The sequence below is a fragment of the Oncorhynchus tshawytscha genome, linkage group LG18, assembly GCF_018296145.1.
Source record: "Oncorhynchus tshawytscha isolate Ot180627B linkage group LG18, Otsh_v2.0, whole genome shotgun sequence".
NCBI classification, from domain to species: domain Eukaryota; kingdom Metazoa; phylum Chordata; class Actinopteri; order Salmoniformes; family Salmonidae; genus Oncorhynchus; species Oncorhynchus tshawytscha.
The window spans coordinates 30,654,426-30,673,112 of NC_056446.1; the positions used below are offsets into that span (position 1 = coordinate 30,654,426).

Genomic DNA, 18,687 nt, shown 5'->3' on the forward strand with positions numbered 1-18,687 from the left:
CGGCAGGGTGGCCTAGTGGTTAGAGCGTTGGACTAGTAACCGGAAGGTTGCAAGTACAAACCCCCGAGCTGACAAGGTACAAATCTGTCGTTCTGCCCCTGAACAGGCAGTTAACCCACTGTTCCTAGGCCGTCATTGAAAATAAGAATTTGTTCTTAACTGACTTGCCTGGTTAAATAAAGATAAAAATAAATAAAAATAAATGTATAATATGTATAGCTTGTATAGACTGTGTGTGTGTGTGGGGGGGGCATGGTGCTCACAACACCAGGGTTGTGGGTTTGATTCCCACAGGGGACCAGTATGTGTATATATATATACACTCACTACTGTCAGTTGCTCTGGATAAGAGAGTCCACTAAAACATGCGTGTGAGAAGACAGAGGTTGTTTTTGGGCTGATCCATACCTGGTTCCATGCCGTCCTCTGGCTGGCTGAAGTGCACCTTTCGTTTGGAGTTGTGTTTGGCTGCATCGGGACCCTCGGGGGGCAGGCCATCTAACGATGCCCTCCTCCTCTTTAGAATGGACACCAGGCCGTCTGCTGAGGAGCGCTGGATGGGAGCAGAGTGCTGGGAGTCAGAGATATTATTACAGGGAATAGATGGAAAATAACAGGCTATATCTGAAATGGCACCATGTTCCCTATATACAGAGCTACATTTGACCAGCTCAATAGGGCCACCTATAGGTGAAATTATGTGTATGTTTGCACAACAAACTGCAATGATGCACAGATGTAGGATTTGATCACCCTGCTGTTGCAGGAAACGCAAACTGTATTCAAGGTCTATAAAAGGTTGTAATGTTTTGTCATTTGAGGACGTCATTGTCACAACCATTGACTGATTTATCGAACAGGACCTGTATGTGAGCTATTTGTTCTACAGGCGTCTATTGTGGCCCTTTAATGACATCATAGCCTCTGTGTCCTGTCCTCAAATCTCACTGAGTTCCACCCATGGCCACGTTGCTTGGTGTGGCACAGGACATGGAATGAAGTAACAAACACAGCCAACTCCGATTACAGACCCAGCTCCTCTGCCAAGACTTCTCTGGGCTCCCTTGAGCCTGTCCAGGGCTGTGTGTCAATCCAAAATGTGTGTCCCCTCCCAAACAAGAGACAGAGACAGAGAGAACAGGCAGAGACAGAGAGAGAAGAGACAGAGAAAGAAGTGAGAGACAGAGAGATGAGACGGTAAACATGAGGCCGTTAATGTTTCCTCACCTCCTCCACTTGAGACAGTTTGTCCAGGTCTTCGGCTGAGGCTTGGGGAACCCCCACTGGCCACTCCACCACCTGCACCTCCTCTTCTGGACTCTCCTCAAACACCTCCTCTTCATCCACCCCCTGCCCTTCCTCTTCCAACTCTTCCTTTCCTCGCTCTCCCTCCTCTCCTCCCTCCTCAGCCATGTCAGGGACAGCTCCTGTTGACGTGGTCTCCTTAACATCCTCCTCACTCTGTCTTACAGGGTTGTTGACTCTGACTGCAGAGACAAGAGAAGTGTTGCTTAAAGCACGGACACAACGGTAGCGTTTGCCAGCCAAGAGTACTCAGCACCTCTGAACAGAGTGTCGGACGTAATTTGCAAATCGAGTGCAAACCGGTTCTACATGTAGAATCACGCAAAAATGGCATCAGTTAGATGGCCACCGGCAGGGTGGTCCCTCAAACACACACAGCGAACGAACGGCGAGAAGATCAGCAGATCGATTACAGTACTACTGATCACCTGGCTTCACCATAGACAGACACACACACACACACACTAACACACTAACAGTACTGTAGATATAGCTGAGACAGTACGGAAGCATCATCTGGCATCAGATTCCATTTTATGAGCCCTTATTGATTAGAACCAAACTACAGTCTGAGGCTTTCCAGTGAACAAAGAGGACGATATCATCAACCTCGTATTCACATCTCTAGGCTAAGTGGTCATACTATAATATTGATTTAGGAATTCATATGATGTGTTTTGTGTTGACCTTTTCCATGATGGGATGGTGACCTTTCTTTCTCTCTCCCATCACACTGCCCCCTGGTGTTGTGGCTGTCTTTCAGCACCGTGTCTGCCATGCTCTGGGGGAAAAAACAGCTCTATCATGAATGTCACACCACAAAAACACATCTTATGTGATGGATTAAGAAACATGATCAAAATGATGGTGTGTAGTGTACTGTTATGTATTTTCTTACCATTTTCGCACTAAGCATTGGTCTATTACGAGAGAGAGAGAGAGAGAGAGAGAGACACAGAGAGAGACACAGAGAGAGACACAGACACAGAGAGAGAGACACAGAGAGAGAGACACAGAGAGAGAGAGAGTCAGATTGGGTAAACTGATGTTTTGAAGCCATTTGATTTAAAAATGTTAAAGCTAACATGACCGGAGGCCACTACAGCAAGTTGGTGTCTGGCATCCAGCTGAATCAATCTACCACAAGCTACTGTTGAACCAATTAGGTGCCTTTTCAGTTGTGTAACTCATAAAAAGAGTTTGAATAAAATAAAATAAAAATCCCATCTCAAAAAATAAAGTAACGGGGTTGACAATTTCGTCTTACTGTAAATCAGGCATAAATCCCCATGTGCTTGTTGTGTGCAACAGGGAGGGGCAATTGAATGCAAGCTTCACAAAACAAAAACATTTAAAAAAAATGTCTAGCCTGTCTATCTCTGGGTAACAGGGTTGACGTGTTATGTTCGACCCGCTCAGTTTTCCACCACAAAACACCAGAAAATGGTCAAAAAGAGTCAAACCAGCTCACCTGCTTTTACACTATGATTAGATGTTCAACATTTCTTTAGAAAAAAATACATTTAAAAAGGAAGAGTTTCACGATATTTAAAAGATAGTTCAGTTCACGTAAGAGGGTTGAACTTAAAATGAGGGCCAGGTTGTTGTTTTTTTTTACCTTAAAATTAATCACATGAAATAAATAATTCTCTTCAGAAATGACTAGGGCTTTACAATGATGGTGAAAACTTGGAGAAATGTTGAGGTTACATGGATTAAAATCGTCCTAAAAGTCACATAGGATACACAGAGATGCACAGAGATGCACAGAGATGCACAGAGATGCACAGAGATCACAGAGATGCACAGAGATGCACAGAGATGCACAGAGATGCACAGAGATCACAGAGAGGCACAGAGATGCACAGAGAGGCACAGAGAGGCACAAAGATGCACAGAGAGGCACAGAGAGGCACAGAGATGCACAAAGATGCACAGAGAGGCACAGAGAGGCACAGAGATGCACAGAGAGGCACAGAGATGCACAGAGAGGCACAGAGATATATAGAGATGCACAGAGATGCAGAGATGCACAGAGATGCACAGAGATGCACAGAGATGCACAGAGATGCACAGAGAGGCACAGAGATGCACAGAGACAGAGATGCACAGAGATGCACAGAGAGGCACAGAGATGCACAGAGAGCCACAGAGAGGCACAGAGATCACAGAGATGCACAGAGATGCACAGAGATGCACAGAGGGACAATTTTGGCACTTTAGCAAGTCTTTATTCATATTCAAAATCAGATTTATCGAATTTTCCAAAAGGTCTATATTAAAGGGCACTTCATTTAATAAGACAGGCTTTTAAAATGCAATAATTGTGCACAATTTCTACTTGAAATACCAAAGGGACGCAAAAAGGCACTCATTTCATGGAACGCCCCTACGAACACACCAAGCGACATGGGCGTGGTTCTGTGACTGAAAACATATCTGAGTCTATAGCTTAGTAGAGTAAGTAAGTCAATTAAATGAGCATTAGTTAATTAAGGTGTGGTTTCATGTCTAGACAAGAATCACTAGCGTGGGATGCTTATAATCAACATTCAAATATAGGGTATGATCTCACATATTATGACTTTAGCTAATAAATCATGTATAAATGAAAATATACATTTAAATGCAGACCGTGTTTGTTGTTCAAATTCCTTTGATCCCTGTATGGAGCGGTAGTATTGTGGGTGGTGACAGACTGTGACAAACTAAAGTAAATAGGCATGATTTGCTTTCCCTTCTACTGACACAATCAGTACCACTGCTGCAACTAACTGTCCAAGTGATTGTGCATTTAGTCCCAGTTCTAGAACAGCACTATAACACATCAGTAAGTATCTAGCTCACCTCTGGTGCGTCCTGCAGATCTGGCTCAGCATTTCTATGTGTTCCTGTCCAGTGCTGTTGGTCTCAGCTGGGGAGGTGCTCTCTGCTACTCTGTTACGCTCTCTCCACTGGCTCTCTGAAAGCACACAGAACACACAGGTTATGATTAACACACACACACACACACACACACACACACACACACACACACACACACACACACACACACACACACACACACACACACACACACACACACACACACACACACACACACACATACAGGTACAAACATACAGACACAGTGCAATTGGAAGAATGACAGGGTTATATTTTGTCAGTGATGGGTTTAGGACTTCAGGCTGCAGTGACAGAACAGATGTGTGGAGTAGAGTGCAGTACCCCAGTCCTCCTGCAGGGCAGCAAGATTGGACAGGAGGCGCTCATGGTACAGTTTCTCCAGCTGCAGGAACTGCACCGCCCACTGGTCTGATAACCATTAGAAGTTAAGGAAACCAGATACCACAACAGCCAATAACAGCTGTCCCTGAGGCTGTCAACTCGGGATTCAAAAGACAGGATCATATTAACAAACTTGTGACAAATAAGCATCTGGTGTTTTGAAGATGACATAAATAAATACTGGAATTTTAAAGCTACTCCAGGACATGTTCTGCTGCTCAATAAATAAAATATTTGACCAGAATATGTACTTTACTATTTTTCAGTCGACTGTGTTGGATTATTTCCAGTAGAACCCTTTTCTCTCCCCAGAACTTCCACACCAGGTCCTCCCAGAAATCAACCACCACTATGGTTGCATCTTAGGGAATAGGGTGCCATTTGAGAAGCACACTATGTCTCTGGACATAGACACAAACCTTTCACATCCACACACAACTCTCTCTATACTGCGGGGCCCAGTTACCATGGTAACAGAGCAAACAGGGCGACAGAGTAGACTCCAGCTAGGAGACTCCAGAGGAAACAGACTGCAAGGGACAAAGGGAAATCCACCCGTGACAGAACAGGCCAAATACTAAGGACCTCGCCACACACGAAAATACCCGACCAATAGAAACTCAGAAACTAAACATCATATTCCGCTCTGCCCAGCACACTTGGAAACACGTTACCTTGGTTACCCAGAGGTCAAATACCCTCGCAAATGTTTGTCATTTCCTATTGGTCTTCTGGGGAAAATGCCATTAACAATTGTGATAACCTTTGTGCAAAGGAAGGAAGCGAAGTCTCCTCCCTCTCAAATGGAAATTTGAGGCCAAACCCCTTCCCCCTGCTAATTTCACCTGTGTTTATAATGGCCAAAAGAGACTGTTTGTTTTTATGCATTTTTACAATATAGGCAATTTTGACTTTGTGTCTGTGGAATCTAGTAGAAACAGTTTATCATCTGCTGGGAAATCACTGCACAAGCACCGCCTTGGCCCAATCCAGATTCGTTCAAATAATCAATGAAGAAAACCCAAAACCAGGAACTGCTGCTGCTCGTAATCACATAGTTCTAGGTGAGCCTTGACAGATTCTCGTTTGTCCACGTGAATCTGTCCATGAGAGATTAGGAAACACTGCAAAAAAAATTGTCCCTTTCCTTCAGTCAGTTGAATGGATCTAAAAGTAACATTATAAATACTGTCACCACCGTTCCCAGAGTGACATCATAAATCACTGTCACCACAGTCCCCAGAGTGGCATCATAAATCACTGTCACCACAGTTGCCAGAGTGACATCATAAATCACTGTCACCACAGTCCCCAGAGTGACATCATAAATCACTGGCACCACAGTCCCCAGAGTGACATCATAAATCACTGTCACCACAGTTCCCAGAGTGACATCATAATTCCCTGGCACCACAGTCCCCAGAGTGATATAATAAATCACTGTCACCACAGTTCCCAGAGTGACATCATCAATCACTGTCACCACAGTCCCCAGAGTGACATCATAAATCACTGTCACCACAGTCCTCAGAGTGACATCTTAAATCACTGGCACCACAGTCCCCAGAGTGACATCATAAATCACTGTCACCACAGTTCCCAGAGTGACATCACACTGGCACCACAGTCCCCAGAGTGACATCAAATCACTTCCCACAGTTCCCAGACATCATAAACAGTCCATCATAAAGCCCTGGCACCACAGTCCCCAGAGTGACATCATAAATCACTGTCACCACAGTTCCCAGAGTGACATCATAAATCCCTGGCACCACAGTCCCCAGAGTGACATCCTAAATCAGTGTCACCACAGTTCCCAGAGGGACATCATAAAACACTATCACCACAGTCCCTGGAGTGACATCATAATTCCCTGGCACCACAGTCCTCAGACTGACATCATAAATCACTGTCACCACAGTCCTCAGAGTGACATCATAAATCACTGTCACCACAGTCCCCGGAGTGACATCATAATTCCCTGGCACCACAGTCCTCAGACTGACATCATAAATCACTGTCACCACAGTCCTCAGAGTGACATCATAAATCACTGTCACCACAGTCCTCAGAGTGACATCATAAATCACTGTCACCACAGTCCCCGGAGTGACATCATAATTCCCTGGCACCACAGTCCTCAGAGTGACATCATAAATCACTGTCACCACAGTCCCCGGAGTGACATCATAATTCCCTGGCACCACAGTCCTCAGAGTGACATCATAAATCACTGTCACCACAGTTCCCAAAGCTTCGAAAGAAACACACTGCAATTCAACAGCTCAATTAAAACAAAAGACATAGTGGAGATAAGTATTAGGAATGTGATGGCAAGGATACAGTCCTCATCCAGGGAGTAGGCCTCTGCTATCTGTGAAGAACGAGACAGAGAGAGAGAAAGAGTTAACATCTGGCAATGTTAACATATGTTTCACATGCCAATAAAGTCCTTAAATTGAAATTGAATTGAGAGAGGGGGGACATTACAAACCGACCTGCTTATTCTGTTACTTGGATAACTCACTCAGAATCAGACTTGTACGTATGTCGGGGCTTTACTTAAAAATATAATGTGCTCTCAATATGTTACATAAAGGAAATACATAAACTAGATAGTTTAATTTAGAAAGTAATTAATTTAATTTAATTAGAAAGGTATTTTGCTGAAGAAAAATGGTGTACTTGCTTTAGCTGCAGACTCTAGAATAGATATTCTCGTGCTTGGGAATGAAGTATTGGAAGGTATAGGGAAAAAAGATTCAAGATGGGACTCAGATGTCACGTGGTAAATAACAAGGCATTGTGTGTCAGGTTCACTTATAACATGACGCGCAGCAGAACTCAAAACAACTCTGCCTGTCCCTGCCTCAACTCTGTAGAGCCACACACATACTCCAGATGCCATGAGATTTCCCATAGAGGTCAACGCCTGTTTACAAGGAGTTTACTTCTCTTGGCCAGTTATTCTGCCAATACTCCACTGATTGTACCAGTCTGATCACAGAGCAACTCTTTCTTCTGTGTCAGTGTATAAGAGGCCTGTCCCAAATGGCACCCTGTTCCCTGTATAGAGCACTACTTTTGACCAGGGCCCATAGGGAATGACCATATGTAGGGAATAGAGTGCCATTTGAGACGTAGCCCTTAGTGTTGCCGGTCCTTTCTATGGGGAGTCTAAATCATAGCTGGCTCTTTGTTCCATGATGATCAGAATTGGCAAAGACAGAAAAACAACTACAAGGCTATTATAGTACTATGGGGGCCAACGTAGTGACAGAATAAGATTAGAACAGTGTACAGAGAAAGGGCATCATACCTTTAAAAATGTGCTTGTCTTGTCCTAGTGGCAATGAATTTGCTGATAACTACTTTAATGAGGGAAACAATTACATGTTTTTGTCTCACCTAGCTATCTTTAGATTAATACACTAACTGTAAATCACTCTGGATAAGAGCATCTGCTAAATGACTAAAATGTCAAATGTAATGATTTAATTTCTTAAAGCTTGATTTATTCTCCCTACAAACGAAAACAAAACAGAACGGAAAGACAAGATGTTTCAGTGGCAAAAAATAGGTGACAGAAGAGGATGGTACAAAACACAATCGGCCCTTAGGACCAATCCACAGAGGACCAATCCACAGAGGACCAGAACACAGAGGACCAGAAGACAGAGGACCAATCCACAGAGGACCAGAACACAGAGGACCAGAACACAGAGGACCAGAACACAGAGGACCAATCCACAGAGGACCAATCCACAGAGGACCAGAACACAGAGGACCAATCCACAGAGGACCAGAACACAGAGGACCAATCCACAGAGGACCAGAACACAGAGGACCAATCCACAGAGGACCAATCCACAGAGGACCAATCCACAGAGGACCAAACCACAGAGGACCAATCCACAGAGGACCAGAACACAGAGGACCAATCCACAGAGGACCACAGAGGACCACACAGAGGACCAAACACAGAGGACCAAACAGAGGACACAGAGGACCAATCCACAGAGGACCAGAACACAGAGGACCAATCCACAGAGGACCAATCCACAGAGGACCAGAACACAGAGGACCAATCAGAGGACCAAACACAGAGGACCAGAAGACAGAGGACCAATCCACAGAGGACCAATCCACAGAGGACCAGAACACAGAGGACCAATCCAGAGGACCAGAGGGACCAGAACAGAGGAGAGGACCAATCCACAGAGGACCAATCCACAGAGGACCAGAACACAGAGGACCAAACACAGAGGACCAGAACACAGAGGACCAATCCACAGAGAACACAGAGGACCAGAGGACCAATCAGAGGACCAGAACCACAGAGGACCAGAACACAGAGGACCAGAGGACCAATCCACAGAGGACCAGAACACAGAGGACCAGAGGACCACAGAGGACCAATCCACAGAGGACCAATCCACAGAGGACCAGAACACAGAGGACCAATCCACAGAGGACCAGAACACAGAGGACCAATCCACAGAGGACCAGAACACAGAGGACCAATCCACAGAGGACCAATCCACAGAGGACCAGAACCACAGAGGACCAATCCAGAACCAGAACACAGAGGACCAATCCACAGAGGACCAAACACAGAGGACCAATCCACAGAGGACCAGAACACAGAGGACCAATCACAGAACACAGAGGACCAAGGACCAGAACCACAGAGGACCAGAACACAGAGGACCAATCCACAGAGGACCAATCCACAGAGGACCAATCCACAGAGGACCAGAACACAGAGGACCAATCCACAGAGGACCAATCCACAGAGGACCAATCCACAGAGGACCAGAACACAGAGGACCAATCACAGAGGACCAAACACAGAGGACCAATCCACAGAGGACCAATCAGAGGACCAAACACACAGAACACAGAGGACCAATCCACAGAGGACCAGAACACAGAGGACCAGAACACAGAGGACCAATCCAGAGGACCAGAACACAGAGGACCAGAACACAGAGGACCAATCCACAGAGGACCAGAGGACCACAGAGGACCAATCACAGAGGACCAATCCACAGAGGACCAGAACACAGAGGACCAATCCACAGAGGACCAATCCAGAGGACCACACAGAGGACCAGAACACAGAGGACCAGAACACAGAGGACCAATCCACAGAGGACCAGAACACAGAGGACCAAACACAGAGGACCAGAACACAGAGGACCAATCCACAGAGGACCAGAACACAGAGGACCAATCCACAGAGGACCACAGAGGACCAATCCACAGAGGACCAGAACACAGAGGACCAATCCACAGAGGACCAATCCACAGAGGACCAATCCACAGAGGACCAATCCACAGAGGACCAGAACACAGAGGACCAATCCACAGAGGACCAAACCACAGAGGACCAATCCACAGAGGACCAGAACACAGAGGACCAATCCACAGAGGACCAATCCACAGAGGACCAGAACACAGAGGACCAGAGACCAAACACAGAGGACCAATCCACAGAGGACCAGAACCACAGAGGACCAATCCACAGAGGACCAATCCACAGAGGACCAAACCACAGAGGACCAGAACACAGAGGACCAGAGAGGACCACAGAGGACCAATCCACAGAGGACCAGAACACAGAGGACCAATCCACAGAGGACCAAACACAGAGGACCAATCCACAGAGGACCAATCCACAGAGGACCAGAACACAGAGGACCAATCCACAGAGGACCAGAACACAGAGGACCAATCCAGAGGACAGAACACAGAGGACCAATCCACAGAGGACCACAGAGGACCAATCCACAGAGGACCAATCCACAGAGGACCAGAACACAGAGGACCAATCACAGAGGACCAATCCACAGAGGACCAGAACACAGAGGACCAAACCACAGAGGACCACACAGAGGACCAATCCACAGAGGACCAATCCACAGAGGACCAGAACACAGAGGACCAGAGGACCAGAACACAGAGGACCAATCACAGAGGACCAGAACCACAGAGGACCAATCCACAGAGGACCAGAACACAGAGGACCAATCACAGAGGACCAATCCACAGAGGACCAAACACAGAGGACCAATCCAGAGAGGACCAATCCACAGAGGACCAGAACACAGAGGACCAATCAGAGGACCAATCCACAGAGGACCCAGAACACAGAGGACCAGAGGACCACAGAGGACCAATCCACAGAGGACCAATCCACAGAGGACCAGAACACAGAGGACCAATCCACAGAGGACCAATCCACAGAGGACCAATCCACAGAGGACCAAGAGGACCACAGAGGACCAGAACACAGAGGACCACACAGAGGACCAGAGGACCACACAGAGGACCAATCCACAGAGGACCAGAGGACACAGAGGACCAATCCACACAGAGGACCAATCCACAGAGGACCAGAACACAGAGGACCAATCCACAGAGGACCAATCCACAGAGGACCAGAACACAGAGGACCAATCCACAGAGGACAGAACACAGAGGACCAATCACAGAGGACCAGATCCACAGAGGACCAAACCACAGAGGACCAGAACACAGAGGACCAATCCACAGAGGACCAATCCACAGAGGACCAATCCACAGAGGACCAGAACACAGAGGACCAGAACACAGAGGACCAGAACACAGAGGACCAATCCACAGAGGACCAATCACAGAGGACCAGAACCACAGAGGACCAGAACACAGAGGACCAATCCACAGAGGACCAGAACACAGAGGACCACAGAGGACCAATCCACAGAGGACCAATCCACAGAGGACCAGAACACAGAGGACCAATCCACAGAGGACCAGAGGACCAATCCACAGAGGACCAATCCACAGAACACAGAGGACCAATCCACAGAGGACCAGAACACAGAGGACCAATCCACAGAGGACCAATCCACAGAGGACCAGAACACAGAGGACCAGAACCCACAGAGGACCAGGAACACAGAGGACCAATCCACAGAGGACCAATCCACAGAGGACCAGAACACAGAGGACCAATCCACAGAGGACCACAGAGGACCAACACAGAGGACCAATCACAGAGGACCAGAACACAGAGGACCAATCCACAGAGGACCAGAACACCAGAGGACCAATCCACAGAGGACCAATCCACAGAGGACCAGAACACAGACCAGAACCACAGAGGACCAATCCACAGGGACCACACAGAGGACCAATCCACAGAGGACCAGAACACAGAGGACCAATCCACAGACCAATCCACAGAGGACCAATCCACAGAGGACCAAACACAGAGGACCAGAACACAGAGGACCAATCCACAGAGGACCAGAACACAGAGGACCAATCCACAGAGGACCAATCCACAGAGGACCAGAACACAGAGGACCAATCCACAGAGGACCAGAACACAGAGGACCAATCCACAGAGGACCAATCCACAGAGGACCAGAACACAGAGGACCAATCCACAGAGGACCAATCCACAGAGGACCAGAACACAGAGGACCAGAACACAGAGGACCAGAACACAGAGGACCAATCCACAGAGGACCAATCCACAGAGGACCAGAACACAGAGGACCAGAACACAGAGGACCAATCCACAGAGGACCAATCCACAGAGGACCAATCCACAGAGGACCAATCCACAGAGGACCAATCAATCACAGAGGACCAATCCACAGAGGACCAAACCACAGAGGACCAGAACCACAGAGGACCAGAAGGACCACAGAGGACCAATCCAATCCACAGAGGACCAATCCACAGAGACAGAGGACCAATCACAGAGGACCAAGGACCAATCCACAGAGGACCAGAACACAGAGGACCAATCCACAGAGGACCAATCCACAGAGGACCAGAACACAGAGGACCAATCCACAGAGGACCAATCCACAGAGGACCACACAGAGGACCAATCCACAGAGGACCAGAACACAGAGGACCAATCCACAGAGGACCAATCCACAGAGGACCAATCCACAGAGGACCAATCCACAGAGGACCAGAACAGAACCACAGAGGACCAATCCACAGAGGACCAATCCACAGAGGACCAATCCACAGAGGACCAATCCACAGAGGACAATCCACAGAGGACCAGAACACAGAGGACCAATCCACAGAGGACCAGAACACAGAGGACCAATCCACAGAGGACCAGAACACAGAGGACCAATCCACAGAGGACCAGAACACAGAGGACCAATCCACAGAGGACCAATCCACAGAGGACCAGAACACAGAGGACCAATCCACAGAGGACCAGAACACAGAGGACCAATCCACAGAGGACCAGATCCACAGAGGACCAATCCACAGAGGACCAATCCACAGAGGACCAGAACCACAGAGGACCAATCCACAGAGGACCAGAACACAGAGGACCAATCCACAGAGGACCAATCCACAGAGGACCAATCCACACAGAGAGGACCAGAACACAGAGGACCAAACACAGAGGACCAGAACCACAGAGGACCAATCCACAGAGGACCAGAACACAGAGGACCAATCCACAGAGACCCAGAACACAGAGGACCAATCCACAGAGGACCAATCCACAGAGGACCAGAACACAGAGGACCAGAACACAGAGGACCAATCCACAGAGGACCAGAACACAGAGGACCAGAACACAGAGGACCAATCCACAGAGGACCAGAACACAGAGGACCAATCCACAGAGGACCAATCACAGAGGACCAGAACACAGAGGACCAGAACACAGAGGACCAATCCAGAGGACAGAGGACCAATCCACAGAGGACCAGAACACAGAGGACCAATCCACAGAGGACCAGATCCACAGAGGACCAATCCACAGAGGACCAATCCAGAACACAGAGGACCAATCCACAGAGGACCAGAACACAGAGGACCAATCCACAGAGGACCAGAACACAGAGGACCAATCCACAGAGGACCAAACCACAGAGGACCAATCCACAGAGGACCAATCCACAGAGGACCAGAACACAGAGGACCAATCCACAGAGGACCAATCCACAGAGGACCAATCCACAGAGGACCAATCCACAGAGGACCAGAACACAGAGGACCAATCCACAGAGGACCAGAACACAGAGGACCAATCCACAGAGGACCAGAACACAGAGGACCAATCCACAGAGGATCAGAACACAGAGGACCAATCCACAGAGGACCAATCCACAGAGGACCAAACACAGATGACCAGAACACAGAGGACCAATCCACAGAGGACCAGAACACAGAGGACCAATCCACAGAGGACCAACCACAGAGGACCAGAACACAGAGGACCAATCCACAGAGGACCAGAACACAGAGGACCAGAACCACAGAGGACCAATCACAGAGGACCAATCCACAGAAGACCAGAACAATCACCAGAACACAGAGGACCACAGAGGACCACAGAGGACCAGAACACAGAGGACCAATCCACAGAGGACCAGAACACAGAGGACCAATCCACAGAGGACCAATCCACAGACCAGAACACAGAGGACCAATCCAGAACACAGAGGACCAGAACACAGAGGACCAAACACAGAGGACCAATCCACAGAGGACCAATCCACAGAAGACCAGAACACAGAGGACCAGAACACAGAGGACCAATCCACAGAGGACCAATCCACAGAGGACCAGAACACAGAGGACCAATCCACAGAGGACCAGTCCACAGAGGACCAATCCACAGAGGACCAGAACACAGAGGACCAATCCACAGAGGACCAGAACACAGAGGACCAATCCACAGAGGACCAGAACACAGAGGACCAATCCACAGAGGACCAGAACACAGAGGACCAGAACACAGAGGACCAATCCACAGAGGACCAGAACACAGAGGACCAATCCACAGAGGACCAGAACACAGAGGACCAGAACACAGAGGACCAATCCACAGAGGACCAGAACACAGAGGACCAGAACACAGAGGACCAATCCACAGAGGACCAATCCACAGAGGACCACAGAGGACCAATCCACAGAGGACACAGAGGACCTATCCACAGAGGACCAGAACACAGAGGACCAATCCACAGAGGACCAGAACACAGAGGACCAATCCACAGAGGACCAGAACACAGAGGACCAGAACACCGAGGACCAATCCACAGAGGACCAATCCACAGAAGACCAGAACACAGAGGACCAGAACACAGAGGACCTATCCACAGAGGACCAGAACACAGAGGACCAATCCACAGAGGACCAGAACACAGAGGACCAATCCACAGAGGATCAAAACACAGAGGACTGTGTGAGGGTGAAAAAACACATACACACACAAACACACACACCTGGTGTAGAGACTGTGGCAGCAGTGTGTGGTCATTGTGTTCTCCCAATGACTGTAGTGAGGCAAGCAGGTCAGGGCATGGGCCTGGGTGACCACTTCCTGAAAGCACACACAATGTCATGAGCAATACAAAGTTGATGAATAGAGATGCAGTAGAATGAATAGGTATAACATTTTAACAGGGATGCAGTTGAATGAATAGCTGTAACAGTTTAAAAGGTATGCAGTAGAATGAATAGGTGTAACATTTTAAAAGGTATGCAGTAGAATGTATAGCTGTAACAGTTTAAAAGGTATGCAGTAGAATGAATAGGTGTAACATTTTAAAAGGTATGCAGTAGAATGAATAGGTGTAACATTTTAAAAGGTATGCAGTAGAATGAATAGCTGTAACAGTTTAAAAGGTATGCAGTAGAATGTATAGCTGTAACAGTTTAAAAGGTATGCAGTAGAATAAATAGGTGTAACATTTTAAAAGGTATGCAGTAGAATGTATAGCTGTAACAGTTTAAAAGGTATGCAGTAGAATGAATAGGTGTAACATTTTAAAAGGTATGCAGTAGAATGTATAAGTGTAACATTTTAAAAGGTATGCAGTAGAATGAATAGGTGTAACATTTTAAAATAATCTGTTAGATTTTACCTTTTGAGGCTACTCTTAAGGTGTTATCATGGCAGCCATAAAGAGTAAGGACATTCTAGTGCTCTAGTAGCAAAGATACAATTTGTGCTTGTCTCTTGAAACAGCTTGAGGTAGGTGACCCAGATATACTACACAGTAAATATGTCCCGTATACTACACATGCAGTACTGAACGAGAGGTGTGCTTTATGCGGAGTGCTAGGCTACCTGAGGCAGTTCCAGTGTTGGTTCTCTCCTCCCTCTGAGTAGTATCAGTGTCTGGGTCTCTGGAGGGGCTGCTGCTCTTGTTACCCATCCTCTCCTTCACGCTGTTGTTCTCCTCCAACTCAGTGGTTCCCAAACGGTGGGAGGGACGTGGCTGGCTGCCTTAGGGTTGCCACTTACTAGTATTGGATTCTGGCTAGAGACATTGATTTGGTTCACGATTACTCTATGGGTCACAGAAAACTCCAAAAGCTTTAGGTCAGCTTAATAAAATGTGGGATCCAATGTTCTAGGTTTACCAGTTTGTTGTTGTTGTTGTTGTTGTTGCAGTTTGGAAAATATGAGTAGACGGTTGTATCATCAGTGAGTGGATAAGGTCTATTATTTCATCTCTTTGAATTCTGATCTTCTTGTTGGGGTTGTTTGGGGCTCTCCCTGATCCTCGAAAACCCTTGACCAGCTCACCAAGGAGCTTATTCCTCTCCTCTTCAACACCCTGCTGGATATAAACAGATGTTATTGTGTTAGTATCAGCGTGTGTTTCCAACCCAGAGGTAAACTGCATTATTTCCTTACTGACTGCACTCCTACTTGAGTTAGTGAGAAAACTCAATGTGCAAAAGAGTAGGGAGTGAAATGCTAGTTATTTTGCTGAGTGAATCTTTTCTGAGAGAACTCTTTGTGTTACAAGCCTGACTTCCAGGGGACCCAACATACACAAAATAATCTTGGTTTGGGGCCACCTGGAGGTCAGGGGCCCCCCAGATTGCATATGAACACATCATAAGCAATGGCAACATGTGTAGAATTGCAGGGAATTAGCTTTAAAACTGTACAAATGTCTCTTTCCCCATGGCAAAATGTGTAGAATAGGAGGTAGACCGGCCCTGCACACACAGAGACAGAGCGAGAGAGAGAGAGAGAGAGAGACAGAGAGAGAGAGACAGAGACAGAGACAGAGACAGAGAGACAGAGAGACAGAGAGAAAGCCAGTTGACACAGTGTTTAATAAACAACCTCCATCATAAGACCTAGCCTACATTTATGCTTGAATGAATGACCAGAGAGTATGGATGGAAAATTCACAGAGAGTCAGCTCGGAACACTTGGTGCCATGTTCACAGTCATGTGGATGTGAGCGGGTTTAGAACGTAGAACTAGAAAATAGAATGTGACAGTTAGAACACAGCTTAGAGCAAGGAGGACTGTGACTCATATGGTGTGAATCCTGTCTACTGTGTAGTAGTGGCTGGCCTTTACCCTCCTATTATCAAACCACTGTGACTGAGCATTACTCATAGCTCTTACATAGATTTAAAGTGACAAAACTCACGGAACATTGGCACACCGTTTCTCAACCATTTTTGTTTCATCCAACCTGAAACTGACAAGACTACTGATTACAATGAACCTTTTTGATATATAGAGTAATATGTGTAACAGAAATGTTGTCCTTTCAGAGGTCTATTTGGTCTTATTGGGTTATTTTTCTTGTAGTCATGTGTACTTTTATTTTGTGACGTTTGCAGGACCATGTATTTAAATCAAGGCTACTTCATGTCGCCAACCAATAGTGAAGAATTGATGCTGAAGCTGATGCGTTCTGCTTTCAAGTGCGTGCTCTGCTCCGTGTTGTCGAAATGATCAGTACAAGCCAAGCCTTTCATGTTGTTTCAATTCATGTAAATACTGTTTAAGTCTACACAGTAACAGTAATACACAGGATTCATGCGCTACAATATCGCAATTTACAGTATACATGTTTACCTAATTAACAAGTTCATGTTTATTATTCGGCAAGGAAGAGCAAACATTTCAGGCTAGTCCAATAAATGTTGCCGATTCAAAAAGCCATTAATGCGAAATGTAGCCTATAGCTTTATGGGCTAACATGCTGTCATAATTATACACGAAGAGCACTCAATGATAACAACAGTACAAACTGTGGTACAACAGTACAAACTGTGGTACAACAGTACAAACTGTGGTACAACAGTACAAACTGTGGTAGGCTACCTCATCACGAGAATGTATGCATACTCACACATATGCAGTATAATGTCCCGCGGTAGACAGCAGATTCGTGGGTGACAATCACCGGAACGGTCATCAACGGTCATACAACTCAATCCCTTCCATTCTGAACGCGATGTTGTAAATGCACATGATGCTATAATCGTGAGTGTCACCGTGGGTAGTGATTTTTAGAATCTGTCAACTAAAGTGATGTTCTCTGCGGATCCATGGTTGTTTACGATCTAATCCGGGAAATTTCTGTTGCAGCTCCTCATTGCAAAATATATCACTTTATTGTACAAACAACGGAGGCAATGGGGACATCTTCTGGCTGAACTCTTATATCCCTCACCGATTGGCCTGCAGTAACTGTAACTAGAGGAATGGATTTATGGGCTTGCATGTGATTTTTTTGCCCAGTATTTACAAAATGTGGGAAAGTATTGTGTAAAAGGCATCTCCTTAGAAACCGTATATAACAATATATATTAGAGAGCTTTGGTATCATTCTCATGGAAAGCTTATTCAATATCTGACACTTGATATTGCACTGGTGTATCATCAGTAAAGTAACTGAGTCAGTGTTCTTCTAGCCTACTCCTATATGCATGTGCTTGATACCTCTGGGGTCCTCTGTGCAGGTTTCCATTATAATTAAATGGTCAAAATGTATTTGAATAATCCCATGGGTAACTTACTATTTAAAAAGATGCATAGCCTTCGTCTGTGTATATGTAGACAATATTTCTAGAAATGGTGATTCAAATTGTGAAATCCAACAGTCACAGTGTTGAGAATCCTTTGTAACAACGTGGGGGCACATCCAACACAGGCAGCTCAGTAGTATTAACCCTCTGAATGACCCTTATCATGCTGTACGTCTGTCCTTTCTAGATATAGTTGCCCTGTTCACATCTGCATTGGTATTTTCATGGAGACTTCAAATGAGTCCTAAATGACGGTGAAGT

The 18,687-nt window shown here is 46.5% G+C and overlaps 1 protein-coding gene across 4 annotated transcripts in view; it reads right to left on the reverse strand.

The window, feature by feature from the left end:
* cnstb (consortin, connexin sorting protein b) overlaps positions 1–18,010 on the reverse strand; it is a 31,388-nt gene extending 13,378 nt beyond the window's left edge. For 2 of the 4 annotated variants that reach the window (XR_006079283.1, XM_042300928.1), the window contains exons 1-11: positions 17,748–18,010; positions 16,003–16,202; positions 15,707–15,899; positions 14,859–14,956; positions 6,937–6,967; positions 4,534–4,620; positions 4,153–4,267; positions 2,204–2,225; positions 1,993–2,086; positions 1,228–1,487; positions 409–553 (exon numbers count right to left, since the gene is read on the reverse strand). Coding sequence is in view for 3 of the 4 variants with exons in the window: in XM_042300928.1 (XP_042156862.1) it covers positions 409–553; positions 1,228–1,487; positions 1,993–2,086; positions 2,204–2,225; positions 4,153–4,267; positions 4,534–4,620; positions 6,937–6,967; positions 14,859–14,956; positions 15,707–15,794 (940 nt within the window). In the remaining variant the exon portion in view is untranslated. Of the gene's footprint in view, positions 1–408; positions 554–1,227; positions 1,488–1,992; positions 2,087–2,203; positions 2,226–4,152; positions 4,268–4,533; positions 4,621–6,936; positions 6,968–14,858; positions 14,957–15,706; positions 16,203–17,747 lie in introns of all 4 variants that reach the window. The other 2 variants (XM_042300930.1, XM_042300929.1) reach the window with 2 other exon arrangements.
* Positions 18,011–18,687: the final 677 nt, after the last annotated feature.